We start from the raw sequence: 16,743 nt of genomic DNA on the forward strand, positions 1-16,743 counted from the left end.
GGATGCAAAAAACTCCCTCACCAGCCTCAGTAAGAAGCTGAGATCCCTCATAAAATGCTCAGAAGCTAGTTACGAAAATAAAATTGCCAAAGATTCCAAAGACAACCACAAGGCATTCTATAGTTATGTCAAGAATCTAAATGGCAATGCCCAGATCTGCTCTGAGTTACAACAGAATGGCATTAAATATACTGATCCTAAGGATATTGCCAATATCCTGGCAGATCGATTTAGTGCTAACTTCACCCCACTCTCACCCCCTAAAGGGCCCATCTCAATACCAAAAGATTGCCAAATTCCGATAATCACGGCCACACAGGTAGAAACCGCACTCTGCAAAGCTAAGAATACAGCATCCATGGGACCAGATGACATCCCAGGCTGTGTACTACATGAACTACAAAATGAACTGGCACTTCACCTAAGTGTCATGTTTAATCATAGCCTCACCTCAGGCTTCGTGACCACTGAGTGGCGCACAGCTACAGTTATCGTGCTCCACAAGGGAGGATCCACCTTGGATCCCGGGAACTACTGTCCCATCAGTCTGACAAGCCTGATTTGCAAGGGCATGGAACGCATTATCATGGAATTTATAAACAAAGACATTGGCAACCTTCAAACACTGGACCCCACCCAGTTTGGGTTTGTGAAGGGCCGATCTTGTCTCCTGAATCTGAATGACTTCTTCGAATCAATCTCCAGAGCTGTGGACGAGGGTAAGGCAGTCCACACAGCCTATCTAGACCTCGCCAAGGCCTTTGTCACCATCCCCCACTCTGGAATCATAGATAAACTTACTAAGCTGTTCATAAATCCCTACGTCACTTGATGGGTTGTTAACTGGCTTACTGACAGAACCCAGGCAGTAAAAGTAGCCGACTCCAAATCCAGCTCTAGACAAGTGACAAGTGGAGTACCTCAGGGTTCAGTCCTGGGACCACTCTTGTTTGGCATCTACTTCTCTGAAGTACAGGCCAACACTAAGGGACTCTGGCTAACAAAGTTTGCAGATGACTGCAAACTGGGAGCCATTATTGAATCCCCAAATGATGTGGATATTCTACAAAAGGACCTTACAGAAACAGATGCCTGGTGCCAGAGCCATGGGCTCAAGCTTAATGCCAAGAAATGTATAGTTATCCCCTTTGGAAAAAAAACATGTACCCATGAATTGCCACATAGGTGGCAGTACACTAAACATCGAAAGTGTGATGAGAGACTTAGGGACACAGGTGGACAGTGGTCTCACTTTCGATAACCACATTGCCACAACAGTCAGGAAATCCTTCTATGTGGCACACCTCATCACTAAGGGCTTTTCATCCAGAAAAAAGGAGGTCATTGTCCCACTGTACTCATCCCTCATTAGACCCATTATAGGGTATAATGCCCCATTTGGTATGTACCTCACAAGACATCTGCAACAGCTGGAAAGGCCACAGAAATACCTCACTAAAAGAATCACAGGCCTAAAGCAGATGCCATATACTGACCATCTAAAAAAACTCCAGCTATACTCTGTGGCATATCGTCTACTCAGAGGCGATCTCTGCTTAACATACAAGGCCATGTCAAACCCTGAGCTGTTGGACATGCTCCACTTAAAGAAATCCCAATCCCTCAGAGCCACACGCTCCAGGGATCTAAACCTTGTCATCACAATGAACAAAACATGCTGGAGTGATAGGTTCCTGACCCAGAGACTCCCCATACTCTGGAATAGACTGCCCATACATATCAAGCAGAGCGCCTCATTGGCCCTCTTCAAAAGGAACCTTGATGATTGGATGGGAGATAGGAAATTCACCCTGGGGATCATGTCAGTTGCCCTGCTAGACAGGGGCCTGGAGAAGTAAATATTGTGGGAAGAAATATCCAGGGAATTGATATGGCTAGGCTTGAATAGGCCCTAGGGCCGATAGCCTAGTACCAACCTATGAACCTATGGGAAATAGGAAATACACCCGGCGGATCACTTCTGTCGCTCTGCTGGCTCAACAGGGGCACAGGAGAATAACCTTTTTGGGTGGCGTAGGCCAGGGAACCTTGTTGGCTAGGCTTACTTAGGCCCTTGGGCCGATAGCCTAGTACCTACCTATGAACCTATGAAAATAAAATAAAATCATGATATAAAGGGGGCCACTTGTGAATATGTGACACTCTATTATTTTGAGCTCAAAAGCAGTAAATGCTGAGAAACAGTTGAGAGGTATGTTATGTGGAATTTTACCCAGCATGCTGATCAACACCCAGACTCTCAATCACCTTATACTTACATAGACAAGGAGTAAAAAGCACCAAAAATACTAAAGATGCAAACTATGTAAGTACCACTATTCCAGTCACTGTTATTGAATGTGATTGGTTTAAGTGCTTCGATTAAAGTCTTTGCTGCAACTTAAATGTGGAAAACAGAAAAGTATACATTGCTTCTTACTGCTGTATATAACTTCGATTTGGTGCTGCTGCTTATATATAACTTAGCTCTGATGATGCCCTGACAAGGGAAAAGCGTTCATCTCTTGTTTTAACTTAATAAGCCATGGTTTAAACAAGAAATATCCATTTGAACCTTGTTTTCATATTTTTAATAACAATGCAAAGAGATTTATGACATGAATCTTACATAAGAAGTTTAATAATGGCTGTTGTTGTTGTGTCTTTTGGCTTTTCCTGGTTAGGGGTCGCCACAGCGGAACTCCGGTCTGCTAATGATTGGCAGTAGACTTTTACGTGCCGAGTTGCCAGCCCTGACGCACAACCTTCAATGAAGGTACACCCATTCACGCATGTCTCCATACAGAAGACGCTCTAGCTGAGAATCGAACAGGACAACGTCTTACTGTGCGGCGACAACACTACCGCAGCAAATGTTTATACCAATATCAACAGTAATTGCTCCTGTGCAATTATTTTTCCTTTTTGTGTTTTGTTTAAAGCAATTGTTTCATTCATTGCTTTCAGCCTCACAACATTTCATATATAAACCAAACCACTTTTATTTAAACTTTTATTTCACTAAAAGTGAATGTCAAAGCAAATCAACAAACAGAAATATTTTACAGTAGCTATCCTAGTCATTTACAGACATAAAATTTAGTAACTGTTTGCATAATGATCACTGTGCCATTTTAAAGGGTAGGCAGTGCTATGTGCAGTTGTTCTTTGGCATCCTTTACGGGGATGTATGCAAACCATGTGAGGTCAAACTGCCAACAGATTTATAAATAAAGTAATGTTCATTTGCTCTATAGCAGCAGCAGACAAAGGGTTAACATTTTATAACCCTCAGAAGTGTTTTTTTTACAACAAAAAAGAAGGTACCATCAAGCTGCTGTTTTTCAATTTTTTGTAGAAAAAAATAACTCGTGCAAAATTACGTATAACAAAAAGTACCACTTTTTAAATCTGATTGCTGTACAAGTTCTAAAGGGTCATGTTTCACTGTTTTCACAGCAGTAAACTTCATAAAACATTTGAAACACAAAACACATAGTTATCTGCAAGTGTGGTCCTCTGTAGACCAGATCTGTGTGGCACCATCACTCTATGTGATGAGGCACTTTTCTGCATTTGCTGCAGCTGAACAGCCAGTGATGGAGACATGTATTAACACCCAAGGTTAAAGGTCACCATTGTTAACCTTGTTACAGCAAGTGATCTGCTTGCCTGCATGATAGTCTGGCTTGTCTAAACAGTGAGGAACTTTTTTTTTTTCTTATTTATGCATTTATTTTTTTCCCTGAAGTCAGTAAGAACTCTGAAATATTGTACCATTTTGAGTGGGTTTACAGCCTTCCTTCTTTGGTATAGTTCCTGGAAATGCATAGACACTGTTGTAACTGAGTTTCATTGTAGGGAGTGCTTGTAATTTTAGTCTAGACCTCTGGGCGTAGCCTCTGCATTTGGTACAAATGTACATGTTCTCTCAAAAGCTGGTTCCTTGGAGCAGATTTTCCTCAGTTTCTGTCTGCCGGACGGAAGCTGTATTTTTGGCAAGCACTGTGAGAGTATTTGTCACTTTTCCAATCCGCTTCCATCCTTTGGAATTCAACCCAGTTCACAGACTTGACTTCTCTCATCTCAGAAGACTCAAATATAAATTGACTTCTTTCAGATTCTTAATAAAATGTTAAACTTGTATGAAATTCAATCAAAACATTGAGTCCCCTAAAATATTTTGGTTCTCGGCACTGGGCGAAGTTGAAAGGCAGTCTGGATTAAGATGGAAGTTTTGTGGTCTCACTTATTCCAGTCAAAGACATTGAGTTTCCATTTTCCTGCTTTGGTGAGACGCGACTTACTTGTAAGCTGCTGTATGGAGAGGCCACACTGCCATCAGATGACGGTCTGTTCTCTGTAGGAGGCATCTCTCTCTCTGGAGGCCGTAAAGCTGGAGGCTGTAACGGAAATGCCAGAGGGAAGCTAGCCATGTATAACACTCTGCCAATCCTCTTAGCAACCTGTAGTAACACAAAATATATATTTTTAATTAGCAACAGACCTTTTTGAGCATTTTCAAAGAAGAATATTTATGGCTGAAATAAAACTAACTGGAAATACAAAGGCAAGCAGCATAAGCAGACCACATAGCCTGTCATGTCATGAAGAACTGGACTCTGAAACAATCAAGTTCAATAAATACAAAGTGAAAAGTATATTCTGAGGATTAGTGTCATCATGACTCCAAAGAAATACTGTAGTACTTACTGGGAAATGAGTGCAAGGCATATGTTGTTAAAGAAGGTCAAAATCAGAAATGGCAATTGCAAAAATAATTAAACTTTTATGTCTAGTAAGAAAGAATTAGAGGAGTTATAAAAATTAGCTAGAATACTTTAGCACACTCGTGTTCACTTGCAAGAAAAACTGCGTGTATCTTTATTCCGCTCCCTTTCATTAACTCCTTGATGACATCCACATTCCCTACTACCTGTCGGATTTAGAGATGCCACATTTTGGGTCTGTAGGAATCAAACACAGGTCTGCAGGATGTAAGTTATTCGCAAGTCCTGTTAACCACTGCATCGCACTCTCAACACAATTCCCCACAGCAGTAAGCAAAAACTGCAAGAAGTTGTCAAGATTTAGCTCCTGCAGCTTATAATGATAGGCTGCCATAAATTCTGTAGGAAAATGGAATGCGTGAGCCTTAAAACAGGAGTCCAGCTCTAGATTTCTCTGCATCTTGTAAATGTTCCACTTCTAGATGACTACTCTGACAGAATAGACCTGAACCTAACAATGGCCCCAGCTGCTGTACTGCAGTGTGTCAAACAGATAATTTTAGTCTATTACCATCCGTGGTCTAAGCAACATTGTATCATTTCTTGATTTTTTTCCCTTTGGACTGTCACCTGCCAGGTTTCCAAATTGTGCAGTTTTCTTTTATGATATCAAACCCTGTTCAAGGCCTATCCCAAGACCTTTGAAAAGGTCACTCTTGTTTTTTTTTATGACTTCTGCTGAGCTCTTTGCCTTTCCATCACTAAAAAGACTTGCCGATATTAAGCTCCCCAGCCCATAACACACATAGTACTGCCCTCAAGTTAGTTCCTCACTAATTCCGTCTTCTCCTCTGCTGCCTTTTAACACAGTTTGATAATCATTCTGCAGTATTTCACAAAAATGAAGGCTGCACTGAAATCTAGACAGGGACATTTGTTAACTAGACCTTTGCTTGTGCTTCTGTCATCCCAACACAGGAGTCATTAAAATTGTTTAGACAGAGCTGGGAGGTTTATCTCCAGATTTTTCCATGTTTCTTTTCAGATAGTCTCACATTGCTTCTATGCACTCAAAGCAAAACCTACTGCAATCTGCATTTCTATAGGTTCACTTTAAAGCAGTGTTTCCAAATAAATCTCACACTCCAGTTATGGGGCACACAACTGTTATTTTACTCAAACACATAAGCAAGATTGGAAATGGTTCTGCCAGAATGTTTGCTCTGACTTGTAGGGTTTCCGCAGAGGACAGCTGTTGGGATTTCCCAGTCTGTTATCCTCAGCTCATTCATTTTTCCCATTTTCACCCATATGCACCTCCTGCCTGCAAGCTTACTGGTGTCATGCACCAGCCTATGCCCCCGCACAACTCAGTTTGAGACCCCAGTTTTTTTCTGCAGTTACACAATAGTTTACAACCCAGTCTATACATCTGTAATGGAAAAATTCCAATATTCAGAAAGTTTCCACATTTAGTAAGTAGTTAGTGAAGTTCAGTGTATATCTTACTGTTGCAGTAATGACTCTTAGGAACTTCTGCCACAAAAAAATGTCTAAAGGCCAGCTTGACATTCAGAGCGTTTCATCTTTCCCTCTCCTGGCCAGTCTCAAGGGGTCTTTTGTAGCACGTGAATCTGGCATCTGTGGTTTTACAGAGGCCTCTGGTGTGACACTTCTGGAGGATGTCAAGCTGTAGGATGCAGGCATGTCCACCCAAGATGAATCCACTCTGTTGTCCATTTATCCAAAGTACTGTCCACAGGCCTCTGGTTCTGATACCTGGACTACAATTAGTAAGGAGGAGGAGAGCATTCCCAGAGTGCAAGCTGTCAAGGGCTTGAGTATCCACACAGGGTCCTTCTCCTCCAAGGTGGTCCCACCTTCAATAACTAGGGCAACATAGTCCTCTTTTCATTGACAATTCCGGGATTCCCCCAGGTTGGCACAGGATATTATGAAATATCAGAAAACTAGGAATCCAAACTCTGAAGATCAGACAAAAGATGGGGTACCTTCTGTATTCTTGCCCCGCAGTATTCTGATACCTCTGACATAGAGTCAGGAGAATTAGCCTATATGGACCAAATGTCCTGCCTTTTCCTGTATAATTCTGAAAGTGAGGACATCTTATCTGGGAAAACCCTTGGTAGAATGAAGAACAGCTTCAAATGAGAGGCTAAGGAATTTTCTCAAACCCACATTAGGTACAGGAAGCTCTAGGGCCTGTCTCAGTCCAAGGCATTAGCCATTTTTCCAGTCTTGGAAGTCCTGGATGATGTTCTTGTTAATGCATCCTAGGAGGCAGAATTCCAGCCTCTGCTCCTATGATGCCTGGACACTTTTTTTGCATGAGTTATTTTTTTCTACAAAAACCCTTGGATAGATCCAGCTGTTGTGTTCATGGATCCTAGCATGGGGACTATTGTATCTCCTGTACAGAATACAATTGCAATGACAAGGAAATCATGATTCTTAACATATATTTGAAAAAGGACATACCTCTACTACACTAGACTTCAAATCCTTAAATCCTGGACGTTCAAGATGAGTGTCTCCTAAACCAGCTAAAGGAGAGACTGAGGGGATGGGTCAAACACTCACAAAAAAAGGGAAATTGCTTGACTTGTGCAAGCTCAGTCTGCTAGCGCTCCATCTATTTATTTATTTATTTATTTACATTTGTTTACCGGGAAATTCCAACTGGACCCTGGTCTTTTTTCATTGGAAGCCCGGGGAGAAAAGCTCCACAGAACAAGAAATTTGCAGTAGAGTACATGAAGAACAATTGAATATACATACAATAGCAAATAATACATACTACAGCAAACATTAGCTATACATACAATATGAAACATAGCAATGAACAGATATACCAATATCTAGCTAGAGGCTAGGAATAAAGGTAGGGTGTATATACAGATAGTACTAAGCTCAAACAGATACTGTTCTAAACTCATATACCTAAATCTTATATACAAATATTGCACTAAACTCAAGCAGATATAAAGCAGAAGCTCCACACGAGGGTGGAACAAGCTAGAAGGGCTAATGGGATGGAAGGGGAAGATAGAGGCGTAAGAGAGGAGACTGAGTGAGTAGTATACGTGATAGTGAGAGAATGCTAGGTGTACGTCAGTTGGATATGTACTTGGAGTTGAGATGAAGTGAGGTAGTTAAGCATGTTATAACAGGTCTGAGAGATTGAGTGAGGAGGGGAGGGGAGGATAAAAGGTGGTTTAATGCAGAGAAGGTCAAAGAGAACAGATTACAGTGTTTGAGGTGCATGTACAGAAATGCATCAAATCAGAACACTCACATGTAGAACCAAGCACTAAGGTCCATGTAAATGAATGCAACCATAAACCACAATGCCCTCAAGCTGTCTAAGCCCAGAATTGTGTGGGCTCCAAAGATACACATCACTGTTCTCTGACGAGATACAATTCTTTCTGTTGGAAGGAATACCTTGCAGGATACAGTATCTATCAGGCATTTAATGAAAGTGAGGCTTTGAGTGGGATCCTTCTGGGATGCTGTGACCATCATCTTCATCATCATCATCATCCCCTTCTCCCATTTTCTACATGAGGTCAGGGTGTCAAGTCAACTGCTGTCATGTCTTGTGATTCAATGCCACTCTCCTACCTTCTTCAACACTCATGCCTGACTGTCGCAGGTCTTCTCTCACACAATCCAGGCATCTCTTTGCTTGATGCCCCCATTCCCTCTTGCTTTTTTCCTGTCTGTCCCAAATCTTCTTCACTGGATTGATTTCTGCATTTCTGCACATGCACCTCAACCACCGTAATCTGTTTTCTTTGACCTTCTCTGCAACTGCAGCTACTATGGCTTCTCCTCTGATGTTCTCATAGGTTCATAGGTGTTTACTAGGCTAACAACCACAAGGGCCTTTTTAAGCCTAGCCATGCATCCCAAGTCTCAGACATTGTCTATCTCATCTATCTCAATGTGTATCCTATCATCTGTCTCAGGCACTTCATCTCCATCACCTGCAGCTTCCTCAACTGCCTTGCCTTTAATGCACAGGTTTCTGTACCATGCTGTAGTACTGCTCGCACCACTATTTTGTACACCTAACTTTTCTGCTTCTTTGGCATTCTTCTGTCATACACTACCCCTGACACTCTGTGCCAGTTCAATAGCTCTGACCTCCTTATTTAGACTTCCCTTCTCCACAACCATCCATGTCAGATACTTGAAGCTGTTAACCTGTTCTACTATTTTTCCTTCTATCTGTATTCTCAATGTCTTCCAATTTCCCCATTTGCTGCCATTACAGCTGTCTTATCTGTACTCAGTTTCATACCGTGTGCTTTCAGTTTTACATTCCATTTCTCTATCCTTTGCTGATGTTCTTGGTCAGAGTCTGCCTGTAATAGCGCATCATCACCATACAGCAACTTTGCTGATCTATCCCCTCCACCTTGTTTGCTAATATAGTGCATCACCAGTATGAACAGCAGTGGGCTCAAAGCTAAATCCTGATGCACACCCACTCCCACTGGGAACCCCTGTGAGAGAATGAACACTGTACATGCTTGAGTCATTGGGTTTTACACACAGCCTGCCCTAATTGTACTAATATTTCTAGACTTTGAACTATCGCTGCACTGCCCAAATTATCTTTCTTGGGACCTTGTTATATGCTTTCTCCAAGTCTAGGAATGCCCAGTTATACTCTTTCCTCATCTCTAGCACTGAGTCAGTTGTGCTGCATCCTGATCTGAATCCAAAACGTTCATCTTCCATCTTAATTTCTGCAGCTCTTTATTTGTTTATCAAAATCATTCTTTCCAGAACATTCATGTAGTGTTGACTGGAGTATGATTCCTTTATACTGGCCACAGTTTTAAATGTCCACTTTGTTCTTGAACACCGGCACTAGTATGCTTATTCTTCAGTCATCTGTGATACACCTTCCTCTCCATACTGCTATGAGTACCCTCAGGAGCCTTTTCTCCCCATCTTACCAATCATCTTGATCAAATCTGCTGTGACATCATCTGAACCTGCTGCTTTTCTCTGACTTCATTTTCCTTAGGGATGTTCGTACGTCTTCTTGGACAGACTCCTTCCTCCTCTTCCTTCATAGCAGGCTGTGTTTGGGGCAGTACAGCTTCTGTGACATTTCCTTCATTCAAAAACTGCTAGAAGTACCCCTTCCTTATGCCTTTTATTTATTTATTTATTTTATTTTATATTTGTTAACCGGGAAAGTCCGACTTGGAATGAGCCAATTTTCAGCAGAGGCCCGGAGAGAAACGCTCCAGACACATGTCTTTATAATGTGGGAGGAAACCGGAGCACCCGGAGGAAACCCACACGAACGCAGGGAGGACATGCAGACTCCGCACAGAAGGCACCCCAGCCAAGAAATGAACCGGAGAACCTCTTGCTGTGAGGCGACAACATTACCGCTGCACCACTTTTGATGTCCTGTGGACTGGTGAGAAGGCTGTTGCTGGCATCCCTTATGAATAGTGTTTGTCTTCTTTATGTTTCTATCTTTGCCTTGCAGCCTTGTAGAGGTTCCATCGACTGAATCCCTTTCCAGAAGGTGTTAGAGTGCCTCTGATGCCTTGTTCTTTACTACTGCAACTGCTCTCTTAGTCTCTCTGTTAACCAACCAGTATTCCTTTCTAGCCTGCTCCATCTTTTGCATGTTACACTTTTTCCTGCACTACTTTCTTTTGATGACTTCCTGAACTTCTGCATTCCACCACAAGCTTTTCTTATGTGCCTTATTTCCCTCCTTGGCCTGGCTGCATATCTGTTCTCTAGTCCTCACACATGCTGTTTTCAGGTGCTGCTATTATGCTTCATCTGCACTTATTTCCTTTTTCCTGAGGTTTTAGAGCCCTGAGTAAATATCTGAACTCTTGTACTTTCTCTCCAGTCAACTTCCAGGTCTTCAGCCCAGCCTCTGTTGACCTTACAGCCCTCTCTGATTACTGCTTGCAGCTGATTGTGGCAACCAGTAGTTTATGCTGTGGGCCTAGTGTTTCGTTGGGGATGACTGTGCAATTTACACCGAGTGTCCTTTCCTTCCTAGAAGGAACTCTACCTGAGATGCATGCTTGTTAATGTTGTATGTAATCCATCCATGTCGACCCAGGCCGTTATCATATCCTGTTCTGTCTGTTCCGATATGTGCATTGAAGTCCCCCATTATCATTACCAATTCATGTTATCCTGCTTGATCTAGTAGGTCCTGCAACTACTGTCGGGATGCATTTGTTTCCTCACTATCACAACTCTATTGGGGGGAATATACTGAAAGTATGAATAGTGCCCTATCTTTACAATGGAGCCTTATTGCCATAAGTCTGTCACTCATTCTGATGACATCCCTCACTGTCTTCTGAAGTTTCTCCTTCACCACAATTCCCACACCATTTATTTTTCAAATATTTCTTTATTAAGTTTTTCAAGTAGAAATAGTAAAATAAAAATAAAATAAAACTTCAGTTATAAACCATTTCAAATGGAAAAACATACAATTACAACACATACAAAACAATAACAACAATCAGAAACAACAACCTATACATTATGTACAAAGAAGTCACACTAACAGCCAACTTGTTAGAAAGTCAGTCTTAAGTAAAAAGAGAGGATCTATGAGTACAACCAGTAGTGGGATATTGCCAATGGAAGGGAGGGGGAAAAATAAGGAAAAAGAGAATGTATCCTATAAACGGGATAGATCCTTATGCAGTCAGTTAATTATCAGCAAACTAAAAAGATAAATTCTGATTAAAATTTCCTACCAGCTCCTTATAATAAGGACATCTTTTCTAACATTGAGTAATATTTTTCACTTCTTAAGGATGACATCCAGCAAGTATTCCCAATATTTGCAGTAATATTTGTGTTGGGTGGTTATGTATAGTAATTTGTGGGAAGAGATGTATTTAATGGCTAAATTGCTGAAGCCTTCCCACGAAAAGGGGGAAGGAAGAGTCCATTTCTTTGAGATGTAGAATTTAATAAGAGCACAAATTGTGATGAAAACCTGCTGTAGGAGCTTTGGGAGATTGTTTGTATTAATGTGTAGTACAGCCGTTTCACATGGCAGGGAGCTCTTTTCGTAACCCATTTTTTCAAGCCTGGCTCTTAATGAACACCATAGATTATGGACTTTGCTGCACTCCCACATAACATGAGGGATATCTGCTGATTGACTAAGACAGTGCGGGCATTTAGGCGAGTGATTAGTACTGAATTTATTAGCTTTTTGTGGGGTGAAATAAGCGTCATTATTAATCATTATTTGGGTGTATAGTAGCTTTTTGAATGGAGTAAATTTTACCGTATTTTCAATGGCAGTCTTTATGTTTTGCTCATTAACTTGTTGGGATTTCCCTTGCCAGAACGCAGAGAATAATAGAAGATTCCGACATTTTATATCCATTACCAGTTTGTATACTCTAGCAATTGTTTTCCCCTTAATCGTCAGGTTATTGAGAATTAATTGAGATAGATTTACATCCTGCATAACTCTGTTATCTGACATGAATTTGGCATTTATAAGATATTGCAGTGAGTTAAGAATGCTTACATATTTCTTTGGAAGATTAAGTTGCACTCTAAGTTGTGTTAAATCGTACTCTCTCCATTTGTAGATCTCTTAAACTGTAAGGTCTCTTAATAAAGGAACTGTAAGGTCTCTTAATAAAGAGGAACCTCCGAGATATGCTCAGAACTAGTTCAAAATGATGTGAAGATTACTGATCCTACAGACATTGCCAACATACTGGCTGACAGGTTCAGTGCAAAGAGATATCTATACCAAGCGATTGCAGCCCCCAAACATCTCAAGTGAGAACTGCTCTCGCAAAAACACAGCATCCATGGGACCTGATGGTGTCCCCGGCTGTGTGCTCCCTCAATGAGGAATTAAACCCACAGCTAGGACAGCTGTTTAATCATAGTCTTACCTCTGGATACATACCCAGGACTGCAACTGTGGTCCCACTTCACAAAGGGTGCCATTAGCTTGACAAGCCTTATCTGCAAAGCCATGGAGAGGATCATAATGGACCTCATAAATAAAGACATAGGGAATTTGCAGACTTTGGATCCATCCCAGTTTGGCTTTGTCAAAGGCAGATCATGCCTTCTAAACTTGGTTGACTTTTAAACAGTCACCAAAGCCATTGATGAGGAAAGGCAGTCCATACAGCCTACCTCGATCGATACAATACCTATCATTGAAAAACTCATCAGCTTAAATGTTAACCCATACATCACAAGATGGGTTGCAAACTGGCTGAGTGACAGAACCCACAGGGTCAGAGTTGCTGATGTCAGACTCAAAGCCTGTCACAAGTGGTGTACCACAGGGCTCAGTCCTGCCCACTCTTGTTTGGCATCTACTTTTCAGTACAAGCAAACACAGGAGGTGACAAAGTTTGCAGATGACTGCAAACTGACATCTGACACAGATATCCTTCAGAAGGGTCTCACAGAACGGATAACTGGTGCCAGAGCCATGGCCTAAAGTTAAATGCCAAAAAATGCATAGTCATACCCTTTGGGAAAAACAAGGTTACCCCTATCTACCAAATAGGTGGCAATCCACTGAGCATAGAAGAAGTTATCAGGGACCTGGGGACCCAGGTTGATAGTAGTCTGTCATTCGACACCCATGTAGCTAAAGTAGTTAGGAAGACCTTCTACATTGCCCACCTTATCATGAAGGGATTCTCATCTAGATCAAGGGAGGTCATAGTCTCCCTATACTCATCACTCATCAGACCAATGATTGAGTACAATGCCCCATTCGAATGTATCTGACCCGACACTTGCAGCAGCTGGAGAGGCCACAAAGTTCCTCACCAAAAGGATAAAGGGTCTCAAACATCTGTCCTATGCTGCCCGACTGAAAGAACTCCAGCTCTATTCAGTTCAGAGGTGACCTTTGCCTAACATACAAGGCCATGTCAAACCCAGATTTGATGAATATGCTTCACCTCAAAAATCTAGATGCGTCAGAGCCACAAGGCGGAGACTTAAACAGGATAGATTCATCACCCAAAGACTCCTGTGCTGTGGAATAAAATCCCGGTATATGTGAGGCAGAGCACCGCTGGCCTTGTTCAAGAGAAATCTTGACCAATGGATGGGAGATCGCAGATATACCCCAGGGATTACCTCAGTGTCACTGCTCAACAGAGGCACAGCAAAATAATCGGTATAGTTCCCCATACTAAAGGGAAGCCACAAAACTATGGGCTAGGCTTGTAAATGCCCTCGGGCAGATAGCCTAGTATGAACCTATGAACCTATGAACCTATAAAGGATACCCTTGTAAATTTATAAGTTGATAATTTAGCCTCAAATTAGGATTAAGGTGAAGGGGCTGGAGGAGGGAGAAGGACTTACATAGTTATACTGAATTAAAAAGCTTTTGAGTGGTTACTATAATGTGCTTAATAACTGGATGTAGATTCTTTACATATTCCGACTTTTGGTTTAAGAAAGAGGAGAGATTTGGGATTGTACCCAAGTGAGTTTAATTTGTTGTGACCAAATTTTTGACCATAGGGAGGACCACATTCTCGTAGTTGGGTCATAATTTATTATCTGTTGTAATTTGTATGAGGTAATAACACTACAGTATAATTTAAAGTCCAGTAATCCTAATCCTCCCTTAGATTTTGGAAGTACAAGTTTGTCATATCTAATGCTAGTAGTTTTAGGATACCAAAGAAATCTAGATATATTTTTCTCCGTAACTAGAAAAATTCTTTTGGGAATGTTTAAAAAGGTGGCGTTTAGTTGGAAAAGGATTCTTGGTAACAGGTTCATCTTTGCTATGCTAGCTCTTAACAGCAAGGACATGTTAACGTTCTTCCATCTAAAAAAAAAAAAAAAAAAAAAAAAAAATGCTAAGGATGAAGTTGCCAGGTAACAGGAAAAGAGGAAGGCCTAAGATAAGGTTTATGGATGTGGTGAGAGAGGATATGCAGGTGGTTGGTGTGACAGAGCAAGATGCAGAGGACAGGAGGAAATGGAAACAGTTGATCTGCTGTGGCGACCCCTAACGGGAGCAGCCGAAAGAAGAAAAAGATCTATTTAAGTCATTGTCAATAGCATTCCACATACGGTTTAAGTTATTTTTAATCATTTCCTCAAAGTTCGGGGTACATATTATTCCTAGATATTTCATCTGATAAGTTAACTTAATCTCAATTTCAGGGAAGTAGTAATCCTTGTGTCCAAGAGGATTTAGGGGAAAGAGACTGGATAATTCCCACACCATTTCTAGTCTGTCCTCCTCATGAGTAGAAGATCCTGAATCCCAAGCCAAGTTCTCATGCTTTATTTTCAGAGACCTCTATAGATCTTACCTTCACAAGTTGTTAATATCCTTAGTAAGTTACTAGAAGTTAAGTTTTTGACATTTTTTTTAGTGTACTTCACTGCGACATCTGACCTGTGTATTCAATTGCATCTCTTACATTACTGTAATTAATTTTAATGAATTTAGTTGTCAAAGTCAAGCTTTTACCTATGTTTATTCAACTGTGACTCTCAACATATGTTGACATCTGACCTGCCTATTCAATTGCATCTCTTTCATTGTACTCTAATTAATGTAGTTGTCAATGATGAGCTTTTACTTTTATTTATTCAACTGTAACTCTCAACTTCTGTATACAACTGTGTCTCTTCGATTGTATATACTTGTTAATGTGGAGCTTGTCTCCCTGGGCCTCCACTGAAAATGGGCTCACTTTGCCCCAGTGTATCACTCTGGTAAACAAATGCAAATAAACAAACGGACAAACAAACAAATAAATACATTCTTTTCAGTACTCAGGAAAACCAAGGACTTCAGTCAGGCCCATTTTCTATAAATAATTTGATCCAAAATAATCCTCTTACATGGTCATGTGCCTCTACACCACAGTCAGTTCTTCTTAGTATGTGTGCCTCTACACCACACTCAGTTCTTCTTAGAATGTGTGCCGCTACACCAGTCAGTTCTTCTTAGTATGTGTGCCACTACACCACAGTCAGTTCTTCTTAGTATGTGTGCCTCTACACCACACACAGTTCTTCTTAGTATGTGTGCCTCTACACCACACTCAGTTCTTCTTAGTATGTGTGCCTCTACACCACAGTCAGTTCTTCTTAGTATGTGTGCCTCTACACCACAGTCAGTTCTTCTTAGAATGTGTGCCTCTATACCAGTCAGTTCTTCTTAGTATGTGTGCCACTACACCACAGTCAGTTCTTCTTAGTATGTGTGCCTCTACACCACACACAGTTCTTCTTAGTATGTGTGCCTCTACACCACACTCAGTTCTTCTTAGTATGTGTGCCTCTACACCACACTCAGTTCTTCTTAGTATGTGTGCCTCTACACCACAGTCAGTTCTTCTTAGTATGTGTGCCTCTACACCACACACAGTTCTTCTTAGTATGTGTGCCTCTACACCACACTCAGTTCTTCTTAGTATGTGTGCCTCTACACCACACACAGTTCTTCTTAGTATGTGTGCCTCTACACCACACTCAGTTCTTCTTAGTATGTGTGCCTCTACACCACACTCAGTTCTTCTTAGTATGTGTGCCTCTACACCACACTCAGTTCTTCTTAGTATGTGTGCCGCTACACCACAGTCAGTTCTTCTTAGTATGTGTGCCTCTACACCACACTCAGTTCTTCTTAGTATGTGTGCCTCTACACCACACTCAGTTCTTCGTAGTATGTGTGCCTCTACAGCACAGTTAGTTCTCCTTAGTATGTGTGCCTCTACAGCACAGTTAGTTCTCCTTAGTATGTGTGCCTCTACAGCACACTCAGTTCTTAGTATGTGTGCACTGTGCCATCAAAGAAGCATTCAAAAGGTTAAAGTTGTAACTTCCATGAGGTACAGCCAGGTGGGACAGTGAGTCATTATGATAGTGCCTGTAGGCCTTTCCTTGGGATGCTGTGATGTTCATTGTGATTGCCAAAAACTGGAATAGACCCAGAAAA

At 41.3% G+C, this 16,743-nt stretch overlaps 1 protein-coding gene across 3 annotated transcripts in view; it reads right to left on the minus strand.

Annotated features, from left to right (window-relative positions):
* Positions 1–2,986: 2,986 nt before the first annotated feature.
* The window catches only part of SAMD11 (sterile alpha motif domain containing 11), a 1,263,018-nt gene continuing 1,249,261 nt past the window's right edge, over positions 2,987–16,743 (minus strand). For 2 of the 3 annotated variants that reach the window (XM_044063099.1, XM_044063100.1), the window contains exon 13: positions 2,987–4,466. In XM_044063099.1, coding sequence (XP_043919034.1) covers positions 4,224–4,466 — 243 coding nt within the window. In that variant the 3' untranslated portion in view covers positions 2,987–4,223. The remainder of the gene's footprint in view (positions 4,467–16,743) is intronic. The other variant, XM_044063101.1, reaches the window with a different exon arrangement.

The sequence above is a fragment of the Protopterus annectens genome, chromosome 2.part1, assembly GCF_019279795.1.
Source record: "Protopterus annectens isolate FY-2018-M chromosome 2.part1, PAN1.0, whole genome shotgun sequence".
Classification (NCBI taxonomy): domain Eukaryota; kingdom Metazoa; phylum Chordata; order Ceratodontiformes; family Protopteridae; genus Protopterus; species Protopterus annectens.